This window comes from Micromys minutus (genome assembly GCF_963924665.1).
Source record: "Micromys minutus genome assembly, chromosome: 19".
NCBI lineage: Eukaryota > Metazoa > Chordata > Mammalia > Rodentia > Muridae > Micromys > Micromys minutus.
In genome coordinates this window covers 10,111,868-10,128,533 of record NC_137954.1, presented here as the reverse complement: position 1 = coordinate 10,128,533, position 16,666 = coordinate 10,111,868, and the positions used below count along the sequence as shown (strand labels likewise).

Sequence of the window (16,666 nt, the reverse complement as noted above, 5' to 3'; positions counted from 1 at the left end):
CCAAAGATCTAATAAAAAAGATTTTTAGAAACCAACCACCGCCTTTTACAACTATAGACCAAGTTAAAGTGTGCTGCGTGAAAACCCTTTGACAGCCACAACCTATGCAAATGGATGTATCCAAGATCTAAAACCTTAATGGTGTCTTTTCGAAACCCTGGGGCTAGAAAACAGCCTCTCCCAGTGGAGATCGTCCAAGGCGGGGTCTAAACTCGCGGGACAGTTCGGGAACGCTCTTGGGGCGTGGCCACCGCCGTCCCGTGGGCGGGGCGTATCCGCATCCACGGCTAGGCCTCCCTCCTTCTTGGCGCACTGCACGTCGGGACCGCACGGGGGCGCCGCAGGTTCCTCCGCTCTACCAGTCGTGGAGAATCCGAGTAGGCGACGGCTTACTTCCGCGTCCGGGCCCGGTGGCGACGGGCGGCTGCGCCCAGGGCCCGGCGGCCGCAGGTCAGTAGGCGGTCGCCGCTCCGCCCACCGGTGTGGAGCAACCGGGCTCCGGGTGGGTGGCGGGCCCCGAAGCCTTGGGGGGCGTCCCGAAGGAGTCCCCAGCCGGCCTTCCTGATGACACGGGCGCCTTGGGCACCAGGCTTCGGTGTGGACCGAACCGGGGTCCGCCGGCCCAGGAAGACCCCGGCGGGGCCTGGTGATCTCCACCCTTCCCGGTTTTGTTCTGCAGTGGCGAAGGGGCGTGAGTCCCATGAGCTGTGCTTCTCGAAGTGGAGTCAGCGCTCATCCCCCACCTCTCAGACTTTGTGAATCAGACTCTGCCGTGGCCTGCCTTTTCTGCAGACAACCTTGGCGGTTTGCTACTGATGGTCCTGTGGGAACCCCGCCATCACACAACAGAGGCCTCAGTGGGTGTGCATCTGGGAGTGCCAGCCATTACAGGGCCTGGCCTTGGGCTGTGGTCCTCAGGTGGCAATAGTCAGTGAAAGGCCCAAATCAGGAGGTGGAAATAAAGGGATGGTCTGTTGGGAGCATCCATGAGAATCTGAAGCTGGCCCCTCAGCTTCACCTGGCTGCCCTGGGTTTGTGACTGTCCACTGCTTATCAACAGGCAAGTCTGTATGGACACCGCACAGATTAGTGAATTTTCCCCCCCAGTGTTCTCCTGTGTCAGCAGGGACAGTAATTCTTGTGTGATGAAGTTTTTCTGTCAATTAGGTAATGTCTGCCTCGTGTTTCTTCAGTGTCTGGCACACAGCAAGCATTCAGTAAATGGGAATTACCAAGAACGACACTGCCTTTGCTCTTATTGGGCTTACGGGCAAAATAAAAATAAAAGAAGAAAACAGTAGGGATTAAACACATGGTATAAAGTCTGTAGACGAGTTTGTTGTGCAAGGGATTCTAATTCTGTTCAGAAGGATCTTGCAAGAGATGAAGCTTATCTAGGAACGTGTGAAATAGAATTCCAGAGAGCAGGTAACTGAACGGCACGAGCCCCTTAGGTCCCTTGCCTTGTGGAGTGCTACTAGAGCTGGAAGGCAGCGAGAGGCCACACAGTGCTTCTGGAGGCCTGGGCCTTGTTGGGTTCCTAATGAATTTTGCCTATTGTCCTTCCTCAGATTCTAATGGTCTCCTGTTTTATTGGCATATGGTGTCTGCGGGAAAGGATTTTAGCTCCTCAGTTAGCAACCCTAAATCGCTATGGGTTGAGTTTGGCAGCCATTTTAAGACGTATTAAGAAAGTATAGGTACTGCAGATTTTCGAGGTTGGGGAACTTCAACTAGCTTTTCAGCCTGTCTCAGATCTTAGAGAATTCCGAAAAACCTTTGAAGCTTTCCCCACAGCTTTGGCCGTTTTAGAGGGACGGAGCTGGACGACTGCCAGGTGTCACCTGTAGATCCGAGCAATCTGGACAAATAGGATTCAGCTTGGGACATTTCATCTATTTTTGCGTATATGGGTGTTTTGCCTGCTTTTGTTTCTGTGTGCCATGTACATGGAGTGACCACAGAGGCTAGAAGAGGGTATGGGGTCACTGGAGTCACAGACTATATTGTAAGTCATACAGTACTGGGAATTGAACCTGGGTCTTTTGCAAAAAATGCCCATGTGTTTTTAACCATCTCTCTGGCCCTTGGCATAAATAGAATTCTGATCTCAGTTGATGATATATTACTTAATTTGTTTCTTTAATCTCCAAGTTCCTCGGTGTCTACCGTAAGGGAAATTTTGTATCATAACTACTTTGTCATTTACTGTACACTTGGTCTGTGCCACGTGCTTTGTGTGCGCTGCCTTAATTACTTTCTGGAGCTCTTTGGACCATTGTTGCCTCCATTTCAAAGATAAGGAAACCAGAAAATGTATATAAATGATTTAACCAAGAACTCGGAGATTGTAAGTGGTAATGTATTTTGGCTCCTGTGTTACACAGTTTCTGTAGTCTGGATGGTTCCTTAAGACTTGTTAAAAATACCTGAGTGCCAAAAATTATAAGCATGTCTTGCCTTTGCTTTACTTGTGCCTGGCTGGGCGTTATCTTGTATCATTTTTTAAGCAGTCGTTTTATCAGCAGTGATTTGTATTACTGTATATTTAGAAAACCCCAGGCACAGATTTTCCCAACTCGGCATCTTTCAGATCACATGAGAAAGAGTCTGTATCATTGTATTAAAATATATTTAGGGACTGGAGAGATGGCTCAGTGGTTAGGAGCACTGACTATTCTTCCAGAGGTCCTGAGTTCAAATCCCAGCAACCACATGCTGATTCATAACCATCTGTAACAGGATCAGATGCCCCCTTCTGGTGTGTCTGAAAACAGCTACAGTGTATTCACATAAAATAAATATATCTTTAATATATATATATATATATATATTTAGCTTGTCCACTTGTTTTCAGCAAGGTATTTTTGTTCTTTGTTTTTACAGAGGTCTGGGACTGCGATTGTTTTGAAGTTTCTGAACACTTAAGGCAAAACTTGAGGTGTCCTCGGGAGCGATGGCAGGCCACGGAGCAGGGGAAATGCTGGATATCCTTCGGCTGAATGTGGGCGGCTGCATTTACACAGCCCGGCGAGAGTCTCTGTGCCGCTTTAAGGACTCCATGCTGGCAGCCATGTTTAGTGGTCGCTTCCCTCTCAAAACAGATGAATCTGGTAAATGTCTAAAGCCGGAGTATGAATGCTCATTCCAGTGGGAGTCTATTTTAAAGTCCTTTTGATTTTCTTAATTGTGATAGGATCTATTATATTAGCCTACTAATTACTTAGCTCATTATGACTGAATGGTGATTCATTAAGTACATAGAGAAATTAAATACCAGTTTTCAAATTTGTGGTGCTCCTAAGCGTTGGCAAAGAAGTGAGAAGATAGGAAGGCCGGCCACGGCCTAATGGGCATTGGCTGTATTTTGAAAGTTGTTGCTTTCATGTGACATTATGGCTGATGGTGTAGAGCTGATTCTATATTCGCTTTTCTCTGTGCTCTTCAAGGAAGAACACATACTTCCCTGGAGAGGCAGCTGTCCTCATAGCTGGGACAGCAGCCACTGTACAGCTGTACCCAGTGCTTGGTGTAGTCATGGAGTTTCCTGTGAGCTGATGTGTGTAGTTGAAAATGGCAAGTTGATGTTTTGGGTTATTTAGAGAACTCCATCCTAAAGGATAAGGCTGTAGATGCTCTCCTTCCTTTGACTACTGTGCTGAGTCATAGAACCTGCTGTGAATCTTCATCAGCACGAGAGGGTGTCAGACAGCCCTCTGTTGTCTGCCCCCTGTGTGAGCCCCAGAACAATGTACTGTGTGTTACAGGAGGGATGGCGATGCCCTGGGCATGAGTAGGGTCTTAGAAAACTGCACAGAGAGCGGAGGCTCAGTTCTAGTCTCTGCTCCAGATTTTATCTCCTTAGCACTACTTTTCTAAATACTGAGGTGGGGGAGGGGTGAGGGACAGAGGTGGGGGGGGATAGATATCTGCAAGAAAAACAAAAAGGGGTGATTGAACTCCTTAATTACCATTATGCTAAGGCTTGTTCTTTTTAATCCTGCTAAGTCGTCTTAAGAAGTCTTTTTAAAAAGTCTTTAATCATATGTGATGCTAGCAAAGCATTTCTTGTTTTTAAAAATAATTTTAAACTCTTTGTTTTGGAGATAGGACCTCACAGAGCTGCTGAGGCTCCCACCCACACTCACAGACTCACAGCAGCCCTCCTGCCTTCACCTCCTAAGTCTGGGACCTGTGGCTGTGTCACCCCTTCTCACAGCATGCCTTCCTCCTTTAAAATGTAGGTTCTCACACTCCAAAGGGGCTAGCCGGACACTTTGAAATATACTACACACCAACAGTGGAAATCCTAGGCATGTGTTGTCGCTGACACTCAAACAGTCGACACAGGGACAAGCACTGTTTACTGTGGAGCCACACGTCTTGGTCCAGCTGTGCTGAGGGTATGGGTGCATTCCCTCTACCAGAAGCTGAGCTTCTGCAGTTGGTGTATCAGGAAGATTGTGGGCCCCTGAAAGCCAAGTGGGTCTTGAGAAAAACTTGTCTCTGCAGGATTAGGGATGCAGAGGAGCCCCACTAACTCACAGTTTCTCTGTAACTTAAATAAGGGAACCTGTTTATTCAGAAAGGGATGGTTCTGTGATAGAGTACATGGTGAAGGAGCAAAGTGTGGGTTTGGTTTCAGCCTCACGTGCCCCTTTAGCCTGGCTCCTGCAAGGCTATATATAGTATGTTGCAGTAAATATTAAAAAGTAATAAATGGCTTATCTCTCTATCAGGCCTGAGTTCTCACTCCTCAAGCCCGATTTTAGTTTGGAGCCGTGGGCTCCTCTGGTGCCTGGTCTGAGCTGTCACCAGGGCCCAACTTGTCCGCACAACTCCCTTCCCTGGGTGGTTTTCTACTGCCTGCTCTCCGCCTCTGTCCTGGAGTATTTCTGTACCCCAAAATCCCACACAAACAAAATCCCTCTGTAGCCCAATAGCTTTTCATACAGGTTTATATATCCAACTCTCAATCCACAAACCCTCTACACAACAAGATTGCATCAAATAGACAAAGATACAAACTGCCCTCCTATATGAGATACTAGACCTGTAAAACCCTTAATGTTCATAGCTGTTTAATACCAACAAATCCCACCTGGGTCCAGCTGGTCCTTGGGAAGCACCATGTTGCCTCTAATCTCCCTTCTCTGACCTCTTCAGATCTCTCAGCCCCTTTCTACTTCCCTCACCCCGCCCAGTCACTGGCTTTCTTTTATTTTACTAGTTAAAATGGGAAGGTTCGGTTGGAGTCAAATGACTAGGCGTCCCTTCTTGGGTAGGTGGAATTAACATTAAAATACAAACAGCTTCAGGACAATCTACAATAGTATACCTGCACAATGAGACATGGTGACAGGTCCTGTACATTTGTGTTTAGGATTCTTTACAGTGGTCTATAATACAGGTATATAATTCAAGTTTTAGAACATTATCTACTTCTAAGTTGAGGGAGGGCCGTATGTCATATTTGCTGAGGCAGTGAAGCCGAAGTTTAGTTTGCTTTTTTTGACTGACTTGGACCTGGTTCCACACTAAATGTTAATTTTCTTGTGAGGAACAAAAAGTGACTGTAAAGGGTATTGGGCCTACTTTAACTTCTTATTGATCATCATATGAATCTGCACAACTGTCTTCTAGGGGCGTGTATTATTGACCGTGATGGACATCTATTCAAATACATTTTGGACTACCTCCATGGGGAGGTTCAGACCCCCTCGGACGAGCAGACTCGAGCTGCCCTGCAGGAAGAGGCTGACTACTTTGGCATTCCTTACCCATACAGCCTGTCTGACCACTTGGCCAATGAGATGGAGACATATTCTTTAAGGTCAAATATAGAACTTAAAAAGGTCTTGGCATTTTCTCAAGTTTTAAAATACATATTTGTTATGCACAGGCAATATGTTATTTTGCATAGTTTGTGATGTCATATATACAAATTGCAAGGCAGTCTGCAATCAGTTTGAACATGTTTCTTAATGACGCCTAGTCATTCTTAAAGGCCAAAGTTAATTCTAGGCAAAAAGCTTTATAAAGTTTGTTTCTCACTGAAAATGTAACACTTTATGATTCTTTTTAATAGAACTATTCTTATGAAGTTCCTTCTGTTTTGAGAAAAGGTCTTATTGTATATAGCCCTGGGTGGCCTGGAACTGGCTATGTAGACCAGATTGACCTCTTTTTAAATTAGAGAAATACTGTCATTGAGAGTATGATGGTACTGTTTTCTAAGATAATTTGTTTTCACGTTTTATGCTAAGTAATAAACTCTTACCTGACTTAGTGAGTATTGCAGTTTATCATGTTAAGATGCTGAGTTCACTTGAAGATCAGCAGATGCTTCTGTTTTCTGTCACACCTTAAAGACCTTCATATGACTTGAAAAGCTTTGTTATTTATGTCTTACTAATGGGTATTGTATTTGTTGCTATTAAGCACATGGGAAAACTTGCTAATGTTACTTACCAAACAGCAGAATAGGGCTGGGAGATTAGAGAAGTAGGCATCAGCTTCTGATCCTGACTCTTAGCCTTGTCTCCTAGTATATATTTTAAAACTATGCCTGCATTTATTCCAACAGCCACGATTTGTTATTTCATAACTAATGTTTATTTCATAAAAGCACATGCTGTGGCATGTATGGTCTTGTAAGGGACTGTGTGGAGCACCAAGAAATGGAATCTAGTTGTTGCCCTAGCACAGTGTATAGTGTAATTTGTAATTGTTATAGATGTACACAAAATGCTAAAGATCAGTAGAGGAGTTATTTAGTGCCAGACATGTGAGGACCCTGGTTCCATTTCTGAGCAGCAGGGTGTCTTCATGTCACGTGGTCTCCCAGACACTGAAGCTCTGTCAGTGGACAAAGCAGACAAAGATGCTTGTCCTGAAGGCACTTGGAGCAGCAGTGCCATTTCTCCCAGGGAAGGTCTGCGTCACAGTCCTGGGAGGAGCCCCTTGTTCTGTGCCCCTTGTGTGGCACAGCTGAGCTTACTACATGGTGTACTGATAGCTCAGTGTCTGTCTTCCGCATTAGGGAAGACCATAAGAGTATTCGACCGTCTCTTATGTTCACTGTCACATCTGCAGGACCTGAGGTGCTCCAAGGTAGTTAGTATTTAGTGTTCGAGTGAGTGGAGGACTTAAGTGTGCAAATGCCAGATGAGTTCAGACACTGCGGACCTCACCGGAGCAGCCTTGCAGTACAGAACAGGTTCATTTGATTGATTCATTGTTGGAGTGTGGAGCTAAGAATAAGGACTAGCTGTGGGGCCACCTAATAAAAAGAGAAAAATAGAGATTAAGTGAGAAGTTGGGGAAAATATTGTGAGGACAGAGAAACTCTATTAGTTATTGTATGAAGAGTGTAAACTTAGCAGTGCTGAAGGGACGCTAAGAGAACCGTTAGGAAAAGTCGACTCTCTAAATAATGAATTGTAGAACTTTTTGTTGTTGCTTTGATTTTTTGGGGGGGGGGGCGGTAAAGGAAAAAAAACTTCCATTTAATTTATTACATTTATGTTTATAGACTAAGTTTAAATTCATGACATTTTTATTTTTCTTTTTGACCAGCTCACATTTTAGCTTTACATGAAAGTAATCTAGCTCATTTATCTTTTATTTCATAATTAAATCTAAGTTTCTATATGTGTTTGCTTTAGGCTTTAACGGACTTCTGTGATTCCTACGGCTTAGTTTGTAATAAACCAACAGTTTGGGTTCTCCACTATCTAAACACATCTGGTGCAAGCTGTGAGAGTAGAATTATTGGTGTCTACGCTACAAAAACGGACGGGACAGATGCCGTTGATAAGCAGCTGGGAGGAAGAATTCATAGTAAAAGCATTTTCAAAAGGTATGTTCAAAATTAAATGTGGAAAAAATACAAAAGAGAGGCTTGGTATCTTTTCTCAGTTTTAAAAACTGTTACCGAATGAGATCCTGTGCGGAACTACTAGAGGCTGTGGGCATGGCTGAGCGGACAGAGTCCTCAGAGCTGCGGGGTGGTGGCTTCAGGCCGGTGGAGATGTGAGACCTCTCACAGAGACGTCAGTCTCTGCCTCTTGCAGAGTCAAGAACAATGGTTCTCAGTGCACTGAGCCTCAGGTCCCATAATAGGCCTTTATAGAGCTGAGAGAAAGAAGAGCCACTTGCCTAACATCTCCCCTGGACTACGATGTGGGGCAAGTGCACTTGCCTAGAGTCACCATGTCCACTGAGTGGCCTGGGAGGCCTGTCTGTGATCTAGGCTTCTATGATGTGGATTTGTTAAATTTTGAAAGCTTGCCCTCTTATTAGATCCATGTAAACTTATTTGTACTGGTCAAGTCACTTAACACAGTTTCTGTCTTCTGTGGAGATTGAGGTGGGTCACATACTAATGAGTAACCCATACCCATAACCCTGCTTTTCACGTGACTGGGATAGTGTCTGAGGTCTTCCTGGCCAGTAATCTGTATAAGATGTCCAAGCACCTGGCATGGTGCTAGGGAAATGTCATCAAAGTTGGATCTTTTTTAACTAGAATTTGCTGGACTTATTTTGTTAGGGTTTCTTTTTTGTTGTTGTTTGTTTTTTGAGACAAATTCTCACTATATAGCCTTGGGTGGCCTGGTGCTCAGATCTGCCAATCTCTGCCTCTCAAGTGCTGGAACTAAAGGCATGTGTCATTATGCCCAGTTATATATAAATGCTTTCTAAAATGTTTTAAAAACATATTGATATATTTCCATATTATAGAATTGACAAATACCACCATAATGAGGAGATGAAATTCATATTAGAGTCTTCGGTGATTTGTGAGTACACACCTGTGCTTAGATGTAATTTGTGAGTACACACCTGTGCTTAGATGTAATTTGTGAGTGCACACCTATGCTTAGGTCCTAGAAGAACAACTGGTATAAGATACTTTTCCTTTGATTATCCAGTATTTGAGTGTGTGTTACCTGGATATACACAGACACATTGATCCCTACGTAGTAGATTTTCATTGCATTTCTGCACTGTTTCTAGAGAGGCAGGGAACAACGTTCAGTACATCTGGAGCTATTACTCAGTGGCCGAGCTGAGGAAGACGATGGATGCCTTTGATGCATGGGAAGGAAAAGGTACTGTGCACACGTTTCATGGACGCAGGTGGACTTTCCTCTTTCTCTCTTTTAGTTTTGAGACAAGGTTTTCCACTGTAGCTCAGGCTTGCCTGGGGCTTCTTGTGTAGTAGTGTGTAGCTGGCATGGGACTTGGGGCAGTCCCCCTGCTTCTGCCTCTCAAGTACAGGGATTTCCTCACCTTGCAGTCAACCCCACCCCCATTTCCATAAAACACAAAGTGTAAAGGCAGTGTCTCTTTCTCTGCATCTCTTGTTTGTCCTGGTCTCCCTTTCATCTGTTCCCCTCTTCCTAGAAGTACACTTTTCAATGTGTCAGTTGTCTGTCATCATAAGGTGACATTGAAGCTTTCACGTTTTTACACCCATGCATGGATTTCTATGTACTGTTATTTATTTATAATTCAATGACTTCAAGTACGGTTCTTAGCAATGTATGCTTAATAAATCAGAGTTTATTTAGATCTCCTGTGTAGCTGGCAATGTTTTAAGAAATGTGCTTATACACTGAGAAGGTCTAAGAGAAGGCTTAGCTGGTAAAGGTGCTTTCCCAAGTCAGATGACCCAAGGCTAATCCCTGAATCCACAGGGTGGAAGGAGAGAACCGCCTTCTGCAACTTGTCCTCTGACCTCCAGCATAGACTGAACCATGTCTTTGCCCACAAACATACACACAGAATAAAATAAGTGTTTATAAAAAGACTAGAATTGGTTTGACATGGTGACTTTCTCCTGTACTCTCAGCACTTAGGATGTTCAGGCAGGAGGCTCACTGAGTTGAAGGCTAGCCTGGGCTATATAGTGAGTTTTAGAGCCACCTGGTTTAGATAGCTAGACTCTGAAAACAAAACATACTGGAATGAAAATGTCCTGAATTATCATTTCTAGGTTTTGGATTAGGAATGATTTTGATTTTCTTTCTGTTGTGAGGGTTGGTTCTGAGGATCAAAATCAAGGGCTTCATGTTTGCAAAGCAACACTCTACCAACTGAATTATGTCTCTAGCCCTTGGGTTTTATCTGTCTACAGTGAATGCAACTTATTTATAGGTTGGAAAGAAGAGGCTAGAGTTTAGTAGGCTAACTGCAGCCTGTGACCCCAGCACTGGGAGGCAAGGGCAGGGGGAGTGCCAGCTCCCAGCCAGCTGACCATACTGTGGAGCAATGAGCTGTTTCAGAACCCAGAGATCAGACATGCTGTCTAAACAAGTTGCAGTGGCATAACCACTAGGCATAAGGATACATTCTTAAATTTTGAATCAAAGTGTATCAGATTTAAAATATAGAATGAAGTTAGCTAAAAACCTGGCTTGATTATTAGATCAGATTATTTTTGTTTTAAAGATGTTTTTAAAAACATTTTTGTCTGTGTGTGCCCATATGTATGCATGTACTTGTAGAGGCCAAAACGTGTTGTCAGATTCCCCTGGAGCTGCCTGACATGGGTGCTGGAAGCGTGCTGTAATTCCCATAAAATTAGCAAGTGCTTTTAACTACTGAACCATATCCGGTGACAGTGGTTTGCAGGGTGGTTCACAGGGACAACCCAATTTGATGGTCACAGTAGCCCAAAGCAACAGAGAGAGCACTGGTGAACCCACTGTAGCGTCCTTTACACTTGTACCAGTGCTGCAGCTGTCTGTCAGGCTCCGAAGGCTTCCAGAGCACCTAGCCTGTTGTGAACATTTCATGTTTATTAATGTGTCTAATGATCACAGCACTCACGTAGCATTTCACTGAGGAAATGAAACTTTGGGATGAGAGGATAGCTTTCCGAAGGTCACATCAGAGTGGCAGAGTGAGGTTCAGGTGCAGGGTCAGAACCTGTGCCTTTGACCAGCATACATTTCGTCACTTGAGCATGCCCTGGTTAGCCAGCCCTTCTTGAACCCAGCTCATGAGCTGTCAGGCTACTGTCCTGGAGCCACAAGAAGCACTTACTGTTTCTGTTGTGCAGGCCTCTGTTCGTCCCAGAGGAACAAGCTACAGAAACTGGCCAGTCTTAGATGACGGTGCTTACCTCTGGCTCTCTCAAGTCTCTCTTTATCTTCAAGGTGTAAGCTACTGGCGTGTGCCTCATGAGCTGATAGAGTGTTGGACTTTGGAAGAACGGCCCTTACATGGAAGCCTGCGTCATATGGCCCCCATTCGAAAGAGGTTAGCTCTGATTATGTTTATTTTAAAATCTGTAGTTATTTCTGTCACCATCATAAAGGAGAAGTGAATACTCTTGGCTTTACTAAGCTTATTTAATCACCCACATCAAGATTCTATATTAACATAAAAACTGATCTCATTAAATTAAAAGATACCAAAACTATGAGAAAGTAGGGTCTTCTACTGTAATTGGCCGTGAAGCATGTTTGCATGAGGAGCAGGGCTGTGAGAGTCGTGGTGGTGCTGTGGGAGTGCTGTGGTGTGCAGGCTTCCTCCACAGACGTCACATTCCAGGCTTTGTTGGCAGTGCTTAACAGTCATACTTAGGCTTACTGCTGGACATTTTCTGTGGCTTACAAAAGAAAAAGGAATTTTTCTTTTCTATTATCACAAGTAGCATCTTTATTTGGTAATGTTTTCTTGAGGTCCATGAAATAATTAGCATTACAGCCGCTCTTTGGCTGTGCCTGTAGCTGTGTTTTATGAGCTGTAAGATTGTATTTCTTTTTTCATGTCTCAGTTTTACCCACAGGGTCAGGTGCTTCGTTTCTCAGTCACTTGCTCACATTAATTGTGTTACTAATTTATTATTGTATATTATTGTTAATTTATCTAGAACAATGGTCTCAACTGGAAAGGGTTTGTTTGTTTGTTTTGTTTTTAAGTAACCACCCTTTCCTGAGGTATTTAGCAATGTCTGGAGCTTTGGGGCTGTGCTCTACGGGGCATCTTGTAGGTAGAGGCCAGGGTATGGCACTCATCCTGCTGACAGCTTTCACCAAAGACTTACTTCACTGCAGCGGTGATTGTACAAGGTGGATGTACAACCAAACGTTGGTGTAGAGTCCAGGGAAGACGCAGACAGGAAGCAGCAGAAGGAATGGCTCACGGCGACTCCTTTGTCAGATCTTTTCTCTGGAATTTTGGGAAGCAGCATTTTGATGCATAGACAAGATAAGGAAAGTGCTGTGTGATTATGATCAGTGCCACTTTAAAGCTGTGTGTTATATTGACATTCTTTGCTGTGTGGAAGATTTCATGAAGCTGGACTATGGTTCTGTTCCCAAGGACAAGTGTTCACCATGCAGCAGTGCTTCCAGCAGCTAGTACTGTGGAGAGGAAGTGCTCCACAGGGGAGGCTTGGTGCTCCAGGAGGGAGGCTTGGTGCTCCACAGGGGAGGCTCGGTGCTCCACAGGGGAGGCTTGGTGCTCCATGGGGGAGGCTTGGTGCTCCACAGGGGAGGCTCGGTGCTCTCTGATTGCTCAGGAGAGTCCTAGGACAGGAACCAGGTAGAAAACTGTGTGGAGCAGGAAGGACTTTCCCTGTTTTAATGTCAATTTTGGCAGTTTTTTTTTCCTTAAGGCTGTTTATAATGAATGGTCAACTCAGTTCAGGAGTCTGAGTAATTGTTCAGTACTTTTCAGATTTAAAACCACCTATCTTTAGCCAGGTGACTGTTAGTAGCTGTTTCTCCTAAATGTGTCTCTCAGCATGCAGACCTACTGGCTGTCAGGACTACCGTGACTGGCAAATACAGCTGCAGCGGTTAAGTAGGCACATTGACTTTCCAGAGGCTTGCAGCCTTTCTCTCTGTCAGCATGGGCTTAAAGCTCAAGCTGGAGAGTAGCATTTGGCTGGGAACCCCTTCTGCGGTTCTTGGGAAGAGCACTGAATATTCTTGATTAGCCTGTGCATCACGCAGAGCTCTTAGGAGCAGAGTGATGTGTAGTCTACTTCTTCCTCAGCACTTCAGACTCTTACTTGTTGAATTATATGTGGTTTTAAGATACAGTTTGTAAAGCAGCAGAAACAGTCTTTAGTGAATGTGCGTCTTTGCAGTTGACTGGTGGGGAATGCGGTGATCGAGCTGCTATCTATAATGCTATCTGAGAACAGTGCCCCTTTCTCTTAAGCCTGAGTGTGAACTTCCAGACTGTTTTTATTGGCTTCCAGAAGTGTACATGCTGAAAAGAATGCTTGTGTGTTTCCAGGCGGCTGACAGCCCTTGGGGAAGAGGATGAAGGTGTGAACTGTAAGACTGGCCCTAAGCCAGTCAGATTTTTGGGCCCTTCTACAAGTACCCAAATTAAAGTCAAGAACTCTGCTTCAGTGAGAGTGTCACCTGCCAATGCTGCTCACATCTCCTCTCAGGCTACAGCAAATCGCTCTCACAGAGGTAGCTGTGGAAAGGCAGCCCAGTGCTCTGTGGCCACAGGGGCATCCGGACATGCTCCTGCCTCCCCTGATGCCCAGAGTGCTGAGAACCAAGCCACACGGCCACCTCCCACCAAGGTACTCCTCTCTGACAAGAAGTCTCCACCCTATCGAGTGATCAAGCTGAGGAGGACTCCACTGTGTGGGGTGTCATCCCTGCCCACCCCCTCAGCAGGGAGGCAGGCCACCTTCCCCCAGCAGCCCTCTCCAGAAGCTTCCAGCACTTTGGGTGTGCAGACTGAGAACAGAAAAGACCAACCTGATGGATAAGTGGGCTTGAAACAGCCTGTTTGTCCCACAGCTGCCAGCATGCTGACTCCAACAGTATTCTTGAAGGGACCCACGTGATGTATAGGTTGTTACAGGGAAGGGGATGCGTGGCATGGGAGCAGAGGAGGGAGGCTTCATGGTTATGGGTATAATTTACTTTGCATTCTTTGAGGTTGTCTGTGTGCAGTTTGGCTTCTGGTTTTGATTTTAAGCTTTATTTAGGTGGTTAACTGATACCAAGGCAACCGAGCAGTTAGAAGTGTCCCCTTTTTGCAGTAGTATTGGAGTCTCCAGTGTTACTCCTACAGTCCAAGGGTAGAAGTGAAGTCTGGGTCTAGGTTTCTGTCAGATGGAGAGGGTCCCTGTGCTGGCCACACTGACTCCAGAGGGAGTGTGAGTCCACCAGCTGCCAGTGGTTGCTTATTTTCCAAAGACAACATGAAAAGAATTGATGGGGAAAGGGAAAGAACATAGTTAAAGCTCAGATGGGATCTCTCTTGATTGGGCCATTTTCTTCTCTAGATTGGCTCTTTGCTTTGTTCTGTTAGTTAGCAGCTGTGTCTTTGTGTACCACAGGGGAGTGCATGTGGTCGGCTGGAGAACGGGCTTTCGGAATGGTTAAAATATGGTGGTTTACTTTGGTGATGTTTTGAAGTACTTTGAAAAGGAAAAGTTAAACAAACTTTTTAACTCGTTAGTTTGTTCTAAAAGTGACTGTTGAAGAGTCCTGGTTTCATGTATACAACGTCTGTATAACTTGAATTTAATATTTTTAAATGAAATCTTTTGATCTATTTTTTTTTTCATGACCATTGAGTTCTGTGTGCTTTCTCTTACATCTTCTGTTTGGTAATTACATTGTAATTCTCCTTCCCATGAGCCCTGTGCTTCAGTGTTTCTAGAAGCAGGTTCATGGAGAAAGTGTTTCTTACTCAAATGCTGGGTGTTGCATTGCTTTGGAAAAGCGAGGGAGGTATATTTATGATGTTTCTTTTTAAGTAAATAAAACATTTCCATAAAAATGTGACTTTTCTGTGACTACTTATTTAAACTCTGAGCCCTGAAATAGTTTGAGAGCTTACTAATAGTTTATGTAGGTTTCTATTTCTGTTTCCAAAATTAATTTCTTGTCTTGCTAATTAATGAAATGATAAAAACAACTTTGGATAAATATCCACTGGTATCTTTCTAAGAAGGAAGTTTAACTGAGCAAAAGGTTTTTAACTGAAGATTCATAATGACATCCCAGAATACATAACCCATTTAGTCACCTTCAGGAAGGTGCTACTGTAGAGAACTCAAGCAACATGAATATCAAAGACAAGTGAATTCTCGGGCCTACCAAATTGGACATTACATGTATTATTACTTGGTCTAGGATATTTTAAATTGCTAAGTCATATAAGGAAAATTTACTGATGCACATAAAATGTGTGTTTTGTACATGATGACCAGAAAAGGAAACTTTAGAACGCTCATGTGTAATCCTGTCACTAGCCTCCTTCTTCCATCAGGTCACTTAGAGCCACATCACACTGAACCTTTGTAAGCACACATTTGGACTGAGTGCTGAAGGATGCGCATTCAAGAGGCAGGAGGGGCAGCACAGCAGGTATAGATGCTTGCCACCGCCAAGCCCAAGTCATCGGGCTTGGATGACTGTCCTTAAACTCGTATGGTGGAAGGAGAAAGCCAGCATCTATAAGTTGTACTTTGATCTCCTCAGAGGCCCGACATGGGTGCCCTTACATGCGGTTTGAAAAGTAAATGTAAGAGTGCTCCTGGAGCTAGTCCTGGCCGGCAGGACTGGAACAGGTGGAGGACGTGTGTTTACAGACAGGAGCAGATCAGAATGCTCAGGTGTGAGTGTGACTTGAGTTTAGTTCCCCGACTGTTGTTTTTGCCTTTTGTGTGGAAAAAAAATATTTAAAACTTCGCTTTTTTCCTTTTTAAACACTTATCCGAGACTATGAGAGTGGGTAATTCACGAAAAGTCATGTGTTTTCCCGAATAGAAAGCAAAAAGGGAAGCTGTTTGAAAAGTAGGTTCTCTCTGGGTCAGGAGATTGTCATTTTACATTGAGTAGGGTATGTGGGAATTGTTCACCAGAAGAAAAATAATGACTGTCCCCTCAAGGCGTGCAAGGACCTTCAACTGCCAGGCTCTGGACCCAGCCCCTCCAGACACAGGCAGCCACCACACTCCACCCTACAGTGTATAAAAAGACCAGGCTCAGGACTTGAAAACCTACCAGTCCCCATCCTGGAAATCTCTACCTTGGGAAGCTCTGACCCACGGAGAACTATTTAAGTCCTGTCTTCTCAATTTCCTGCTGCAGAGGCAGCCTTCTCAAGAAAGTTGTTGTGTGAGGTTTGTTGTGCAGTGTGACTTTGGGGTATTTCTTGGCTCCTGGTTGCCGGGACAGCTCCCCCTCAGTGCTGTAGCACACGGGTAGTCTGCGTCGCAAACTGATTTGTCATAGTCAAATCATGTTGGGAAACAGTGGGGGGCTGGTAGAGGGCACCTACTAATAGATTCATTTTGGTCGTATCGCTATATATTCTAGTATCTCCACATGTTTTAAGTACTGCTTTTTAGTTTTAGAACATCATAAGGAGGCCTTTTCTAGTTCTTAAGAGATGAAGAAAATGAGGTTGAAAACAGTTAATAATGTACAGTTCTGAGCCCCACAGTCTGATTGCTGCATAGTGACATGTCAGCCAGAGCAAGCTGGAGGGGGAGCTCTGGGACTCACCCAAGAGTGGATGTCAGTAAGACCGCACCGAAAGCATTGCATTGTGGTTTTGTTTCCTGCGACCACAGGAGGCCTGCAGTACATCTCCACACCGCTGGAGGCAGCCCTCAGCCACGGGTAGAGCATGTATGATCTTCAGGGGTAAAGGAACCGAG

At 44.5% G+C, this 16,666-nt stretch overlaps 1 protein-coding gene across 1 annotated transcript; it reads left to right on the top strand.

The window, feature by feature from the left end:
• Positions 1-313: 313 nt before the first annotated feature.
• Positions 314-14,719, top strand: KCTD18 (potassium channel tetramerization domain containing 18). The gene is made up of 7 exons (XM_080932806.1): positions 314-450; positions 2,887-3,113; positions 5,644-5,855; positions 7,668-7,861; positions 9,022-9,116; positions 11,169-11,271; positions 13,264-14,719. Exons 2-7 carry the CDS (start codon positions 2,957-2,959, stop codon positions 13,754-13,756), a joined length of 1,254 nt encoding a protein of 417 aa, XP_080788932.1. The 5' UTR covers positions 314-450; positions 2,887-2,956; the 3' UTR covers positions 13,757-14,719.
• Positions 14,720-16,666: the final 1,947 nt, after the last annotated feature.